At 40.7% G+C, this 7,898-nt stretch overlaps 1 protein-coding gene across 2 annotated transcripts in view; it reads left to right on the plus strand.

Moving 5' to 3' along the window:
- LOC108564008 (polycomb group protein Psc-like) overlaps positions 1–7,681 on the plus strand; it is a 14,503-nt gene extending 6,822 nt beyond the window's left edge. The window contains exons 1-4 of one of the 2 annotated variants that reach the window (XM_017922878.1): positions 4,634–4,654; positions 4,714–4,903; positions 4,997–5,077; positions 5,165–7,681. In XM_017922878.1, coding sequence (XP_017778367.1) covers positions 4,760–4,903; positions 4,997–5,077; positions 5,165–7,519 — 2,580 coding nt within the window. In that variant the 5' untranslated portion in view covers positions 4,634–4,654; positions 4,714–4,759 and the 3' untranslated portion in view covers positions 7,520–7,681. Of the gene's footprint in view, positions 1–4,633; positions 4,655–4,713; positions 4,904–4,996; positions 5,078–5,164 lie in introns of those variants that run through there. The other variant, XM_017922877.1, reaches the window with a different exon arrangement.
- The last annotated feature ends 217 nt before the right edge of the window (positions 7,682–7,898 follow it).

Below are 7,898 nucleotides of genomic sequence, written 5' to 3' on the forward strand. Positions count from 1 at the left end.
AAGTTAAACAAAGAAACAAAAAATGTACTGATTTGTTGTCAATCAATTTTTATAAAATTTGTGTTTAAATGTGCATTGACAAGTGAACAGTTATATAAAAACATCGAAAACAGTATGTAATTTTAAGCAGTGACAAAGTAGGCTACGAATCGATGTGATCTATTTTCGGAAAGAACAGGTCTAGTCGAGGCAGGATAATATAAATAATACGTGCAGTACTTCACAGAGGTGGTGATTAGTACTACCACCAATTCTATACTAATACATACTATATAGTACAGTTGCATTGGGAGAGGGGCTTCGGAGAGCGGTGGTCTCGCGCAATACGGCGTCGGGAAAATCGATATTTCCATAAATAATGCACCCGGTCGGGGCTGACCCACCCCCTACCCGCCAACCTCCCCTTTTTGATCCCCCCATCGCGACTAAAAACACACCGGATGCGCCAGGCCACACGCGGCCTCGATCCAACATATTATATATATATATACATAATATCGGAGAAGCCTACAGAGGCGAAAGAAAAAGAGAGAAGATCGAAAAGCATTAATTTTAAACTCATTTAGATCATTGATGTAGAAAATATAAAATTATGCCAGTACTAATTTTTGTACCAAAAAACGTATGATTGGATACGTTTAAGTAATTGCTCTAAGAAATTAAATTGATAAATACTTTACAAAAAAAAAAACTGAACTTGAGAAGTTTATTAACACTTGTCAATGCACATCTAAACACAAATTTTACAATTTTTTATAAAAATTGATTGACAACAAATCAGATACATTTTTTTGTTTCTTTGTTTAAAGTTAACTTTTAATTTGAAACTCATTTAGATCATTGATGTAGAAAATATAAAATTATGCCAGTACTAATTTTTGTACCAGAAAACGTATGATTGTATAGGTTTAAGTAATTGTTCTAAGAAATTAAATTGATAAATACTTTACAAAAAAAAAACTAAACTTGAGAAGTTTATTAACACTTGTCAATACACATCTAAACACAAATTTTACAAATTTTTATAAAAATTGATTGACAACAAATCATATACATTTTTTTGTTTCTTTGTTTAAAGTTAACTTTTAATTTTAAACTCATTTAGATCATTGATGTAGAAAATATAAAATTATGCCAGTACTATTTTTTGTACTAAAGAACGTATGATTGTATACGTTTAAGTAATTGCTCTAAGAAATTAAATTGATAAATATTTTACAAAAAAAAAAACTAAACTTGAGAAGTTTATTAATAATCAGTCTACAAAATTAAGCTTTTTTTTTAAATTATGAACATGTTTAATGCTGCTTTATATTGAAAATGATTGTGATATCAACTAAAGGTTTCAAATGTTTTTATTCTTATATAAAGTGGTTTACATGTTTGAATTTTACATAGTATTCATACTGCTTAAGCCTAAGCTCTTTCAGCCTTTGCCTTTTTTGCCTTTGCTGAAGGTTAGATTTGATGAGTATTAAAAAAAAATTAACATTGTAGGATAGAAGCACATTGTATAGTAAAAACACAACATTCTTGAAATCAGGAAGTGTTTAGAATATGAATAGAAATTTTAGACAAGTACACATTTAGAAAACATTAAGATTACACATTTTAAAGGACACCTAATATTATAGACACTAAGAAATATAAATGAGAAAGAAATTGGAATATGGAATATCACAAGAAAGAATGGGCTAATGTTTTCAGTAAGATCATTGAAAATGGGATCAACTAAAGAATGTCATATTAAGTAATATGTAAACATTAACAGCTGATCTGTCATCAAAATACATTGGTACTCCTAACTAACATTTGTATCTTATGTCACGCATGGAGACGGTGTGGATGCAGCCGCATAACGGAAATCCGATATAATCCGTACGAATGTAAAGACTTGGAAACGATGATGAAAGAAGTAGATTTACCGAACTTTTTTCTGTACAACAAAGGCCACATGCTCGGAAGAACATATTCTTCCTCTTCGGACCTTTCTCTCTCTTTCTTATATATATTTATTTTCTAATCCAAATCTGTCCTTCTCGCACTTACATTTTGTCTATGGTCGCATTCTCTCTCTATCTTTTATATAAACCCCCCCGATCGATTTCCTTTTCCGTCGACAACCCACCCTGTTTTCTAATTTCCAAACCCTTCAAATGCGAAACAGACGTGTCGCGTCGTGCATGTGTATGCGCGTTGTGGAATTTTTTTTTGCCGCCGCCGCCGGAAGGAAACGCTCCTTCTTTCACTACTTTTTTGTTGTTCCTTTGCTTGTTCTTGTTTCCTGCGTGCATTATAATTTGTTACGTAACCTGCACGCAAGTGAAGAGTGTCGTGGTTTCTGTTAAGTTTAGATGATGATGATCTCGTTCTATCTGTGTCTCTGCGTGCCATGTTATTTGTGTCTGAGCACCCTCAGACGGTGGCACGGTCGAAGGGGGCGCTACGGTGTTCGGATCACACCGCCGGCGGCGGCGAGCCGATTGGTTTCGATAGCGGATAGCGGGACGCGCACGTGCCGGTTATTATTGCTGCCAGTTTCACCGTGAACGTATGCAAATCGTTTCGCCGATAATAATTCCAACACACACATCCACACAAGTACATACATATACGTACACACATAGACATACATTATACATGCATACTCAGTCAGAAATCGAGTCCGATGCAACACGCGTACCCCAAGGCTCTCGACTCCCATCACAACATTATTATCTAAATTCACTCTCTAATGCGAAGCACGGATCAATGCCTGCTATACCTCCCTCTCTTCTTTTTCATTCATTTTTATTTATTTATTCGCTCATAATCCTCGAGTTTACAACTGACAAATAAATAAATTATGAAACATATTTTTTTCTCTATTGGCACATTAAATCTGCTCTTAAAATGCTAATTTCCATTCGCGGCCATAAATCTCTTACATTTTTATTTCCTTGAATCTCTGTCTCTTTTTTTTTATTCCCGAATGGAAAGACACCGCGAGGATTGAGCGTACGTTCGCAAAATTCCGATTTCTGTAGCGTTTACATTGGGGTTTAGCGGTAGCAGCAGACGTGTAGCGCGTCATTGTTTGCAGTTTTATTCTGCCACGTCAGCAGTATTATTTGTTTTCTTTGCAAATTAAATATTAACATAAGATTTTTCAAAGTTTCCAACAAACACAAGATAGTTTTAGATGATAGAAAATCTTATTGAATAAACATCAAATGGTAATTTTATCTAAAATGATGTATATTGTATCAAGTATATGAAGAGAACAGTGATTGTAAGAATCTGTGGATTTGGATAAATATGTGTATTTGATGTGTTATCTAATATTGCGCTATTGATAGAGTGTGTTTGCGTGTAAGAGGGACTGACGACTACATTAAATTAACAGATAAGATTACTACATGTTTGATGATATCCAGTCCACGTTTCCATCAATGAAAGAGCGCGAGTATCGGTTTCCCGGAGTTGGGAGGGAGAAAATTGGATGGAAACCTTGGGTCTGCATTGTAACAAACGGACGACAGGTTTTTCTTTCTCCATTATTCCACGAAACAAGACGTTTGTCGAGGGGCGGGTTGTTCGTTGCGTTGTGTTTTTTTATTATATATAGATCGGAAACGGGAGAATTATGGATATTAAATTGGTAGAAGGTGTAATTTGCGGCGGAAGGGAACCGCATGGTCTCCATCCGAAAAGGGCCGACCCACCGCGATCGGTAATGAAAGGGAACCACCCTACTCCTGTTTTTATGTGTGTTTGTGTGTGCAGGGTATTAACGACAGTTGTCTAATGACTAAGGACAATTCCACCTGCGCAAGATAACAGTACAACATGAAAACGTGCCTCACTGTCTCGCTTTTTATTTTATTTTATTTTTCTTGTAGTCGACAAATTTTCTAATTCCTACGTTGAATTTTGTTGGTTTCGTGATTGGGGGAGGAAAGGCACGCTTGCAGCCATACTTGATGATGGTAAAATGTATGTGGTGGCGCGTGCAACGAGGAACGCATCGGTGGTTCCGAAGGACGGAAATGCGTTTTGGTGTATTATATACACTCGGTGCCAGCTGTTTTCGGTTTCACGACTCGGAACTTCCAAATACACAACCCCGACTTCTAAAAATACAAATATTGTGATAGTAGAATTTCCAATAACTGCATTGGATGGGATCTGTTGAGCAGCTTCATCCTTCTTCCATCAGGAGGAATATACTTGGATAGAGAGAGAGAGTAGTTCGGATTTGAAGTGAGCCTCTTTTGTTGTGAGGAGGTTTTTATCATTACCCTCCTCTCGCCCCCTCGAGTTTGTTCGTTCGCTCTTTGTCCTTGCCACGGTCGTCCTCGTTATCTCTCCGGGGAGATTCCTCGTTGGAATCCAGGGGGGCCTCCACTGTCTCTTCAACAACTGTTCCCATCTCGCTTCGACCCAATGCAATGTTCTTCGTTCCGTTCGTTCGTCCTCCTCCTCCACGTTGTTGCCGTCGCATTCAGACCTCGTCTGTGCGCGCGCTCTCACATCTCCTCTCGCTCTCGGAATTCCTGGGGCCGGGAGGGAAAAACGAAAAAGTAAAAATGGAAATGCACGAGAGAGAAAAAAATACACAAATAAACAGACGGGGGCTCCGCCGACAAAACAATGTTTAGTCTGGTTTTTCGAGGTATTAAGATCGAGTTTTCACCCATCTGATGAATCCTTTTTTTTTTGTTTCTGTTGCAGCGACGACTCAACGCCTGGCGCTATCCTTGTACCGGCGGACATCAGGATGACCGCCGAGGCGAAGAACAACCTCCAGAAGGAAGCGGAGTCACCGATGCGCCGCTTCCTCCAATGTCCCGGCATGTTCCGCGTGGATATCCTCAAGAAGTGGGTCCACAACAAGTACAATGTCGACACAAAAAAATTCCACGTAAGTATTCTTCCCACATTCGTGTTCAAAACAGGACCGAAAAAAAAATAGCCCCAAACGGAAACGTATATTGACGGATGCATCTCGTTACAGATTGATATCCTCTACAAAAGGGTCCCTCTACCTGATCACTACACCCTAATCGATATAGCCTACATCTATTCTTGGAAGAGGGTAAGTGCTTCGCACCGAACGAAATGGAGCGAATTAATTTTCTTAAATCCTTTTTCTTATGCGTTTTTTTCTTATTATCACGCACAGAATGAACCGATGAAATTCTTCTTCCGCATCACCGATATCAATCTGGCGAAGGACCGTTTCGATTATCTGGAACCGGCATCGGAGCGCCAACCGACTCCCACGCCGACGCCTCCACCGAAGGAGGAGATCAAACCTAGTCAAAAGCCTGAGTCAAAGAAGGAGTCTGATAAGATCGTCGTGGAAACGGAGAAGATCAAGGAACCTCTCAAAAACGGCAACAAGATCAAGACTCCGGTCTTCACGAACATCACGCTGAACCGATCAAACAACGTGGAGATCATCACTAAGATCCAGAAGGTGTCCAACAAGAACGGTCAACCGATCGGCCTGAACATCATCAAACAGACAGTGAAAAAACCCAAGGCCCCGTCCAGTGCGAAAAAGCAGAGCAAATGTGATAATAAAACCTCTAATAATAAAAAGCAGGAAGTGAAAAGTGAACCACCCAAAGTGACTGCAGTTGAACCTTCACCTCCAAAAACAACAACACCTCTTCCTCCATCGCCTACTCTTACTGCTGCAACCACCCCCAGTGAACCTCAGAAAGAACCAGTGAAAACCACGATGGAATTGGACGATGAGAAGGAGCGTTTCCTCAAATCGATCGAACTGACCTCGCGTAGTGTGCTCCAGACGATCGCGCAAACCCAGAAAAGTGAACCCGCCCCTCACCTCAAACGTAAACTATCCTCAAGTCCTCGCGGCGGTAGTGATAAACCCAAGAAACCGAAAGTCGAAAGGAAAACGCCGGCTAAGAAAACGAAAGCCGCTTCTTCGCCAAAATCGGAGAAGAAACCCGCGCAATCAACGACCGCCTCCGCGACGACAACAGCAACAGTTCCCTCGGAAAATTTGAAATCGCTCCTGAACACCTGCAAAATCCCATCGTCACTATCAATCACGTGCGTCAACGGTGATAAAGAGATGCAAGTGAAACCGAACGTGAACGTGGTGAATCACATCGAGATCCTCAAACTGCCCGATCCCAAGATGGAAATCGACGAGGATAAGCAGAAACTGGAATTGGAAAAGGTGGGAACGACGATGCAACCTGCCAAAATGGACGAAGTGAAGAAAGAACCGGACACGAAGAGCAGCGAATTATCCATAACAATCACAATAGAGAATCCCAATGATAAAGCCTTAGATTCGAAACCAATCGGAGTCCATCCGAATTTACCTATGATTCTACCTCCAACGGGAAGTAGTCACAGCACCACCCCACGTGGATTGCCCACTTTCCAGAAGATGTTTGAAGACACTATCAAGAAACCGGAGTTCGCGCAGAAAATACAAAAGTGTCCCAACAAAAATAAGAAGGGATCTCCGTCGGAGTCGACGAATACGAACAACAAGAGGAACATCTTGGAAATTGCTTCGAAGTTGATTAAGAAAACTAAATTGGAGCAGGAGCAGAAAGACGCGAACGCGAATGATAGCAGCAAAGCGATCATTCCAATTCTCAATACGCAGAAAACGCTGATGAAGCCGAAGAAGTCTCCGGAAGCGCCGAAGCATGAACCAGCTCACACTCTGAACAATCTCCACTCGACCAGTCTCGGATTAAACTATTCTATATCCGTGAGTCAGCTCTCCGACGACGTGAAAAAGTTGTCATCACCCACGAATGTACCTAAAGTTCCTTCACCCAGACCCGCCATCTCGCCGAATATCAAAGTGCCCTTAAGTATACAATCGCCGAAATATCCTTTACCTTACACGCCGCAACCTGCCCACAAATCCTCCTTCCCCACATCCTCATCATCGCCCGTATTACCAGGCGCCCTTCTAAAACCCACGATCACGACATCGCCTAAATCGCAACTGCCTTCCCCCAAACTGCCCCATCTTCCATCCCCCAAACTACCGTCGCCCCGCATCCCCTGCCCCAAAATCCATTCACCGCGTACCTCATCACCGAAACTCCACTCGCCAAGAACCTCCTCATCCTCCTCCTCGCCCCGATTACATTCACCCAAAGTGCACTCGCCCAAGCTGCATTCGTCCCCGAAAGTTTCCTCGCTTCGACCATCGACTGCGTCGCCAGACTCGAAGCTTCAATCGGAGAAGAAACCACCACCACCCGCATTGGACCCCAATCAGCTGCAAGAGAAATACAACCTCCAGAATCTGGCTCAACTCACAGCGAACCTTAATTTCAACATGGCTCACCAAAACAGCATGGCCTTTCAGCAGGCTATGATCCTGAATCAGCTGGAATTGCACAACAGGCAACAGATGCACAACAGGCATCAGAATCTGTTCAGCATGGGGCTGCAATACGAGAAATACTTGGCGAGTTTGAACGCCGCCAATGGACAGAACAAGCTGTTGAACAACATCAAGGAGAACTGACCCAAAGGGTCGGGTCTCATCCGTCGGACAACGCAGGGTTAAATTTGTGAAGCAATTACAATCACATAAATGTACGAATCTTCATTATTATTATTATTATTAGCCGATAAGGCTTTTAAGTCAATTTAAGTTTACGATCTTCTCGATCAGTTATTATTATTTTTTTTTTGGTCATATTTGTTAACTAAATGTTATTATTATTATTATCAATGATTTATTTTTCATTTAATTTATTGTTATCATTAAGTTATTCTTTCTTCCAGTGTTCTTTAATTTTATGTTTGTATACATACAAATTATTATTAATATTATTATTATTTCATCCGCGTGTACATAGAGAAAACAATTGAAGAAACTTTTGTAATTATATAAATATATT

The sequence above is a fragment of the Nicrophorus vespilloides genome, unplaced genomic scaffold, assembly GCF_001412225.1.
Source record: "Nicrophorus vespilloides isolate i.1.1-1 unplaced genomic scaffold, Nicve_v1.0, whole genome shotgun sequence".
Taxonomy (NCBI): Eukaryota; Metazoa; Arthropoda; class Insecta; order Coleoptera; family Silphidae; genus Nicrophorus; species Nicrophorus vespilloides.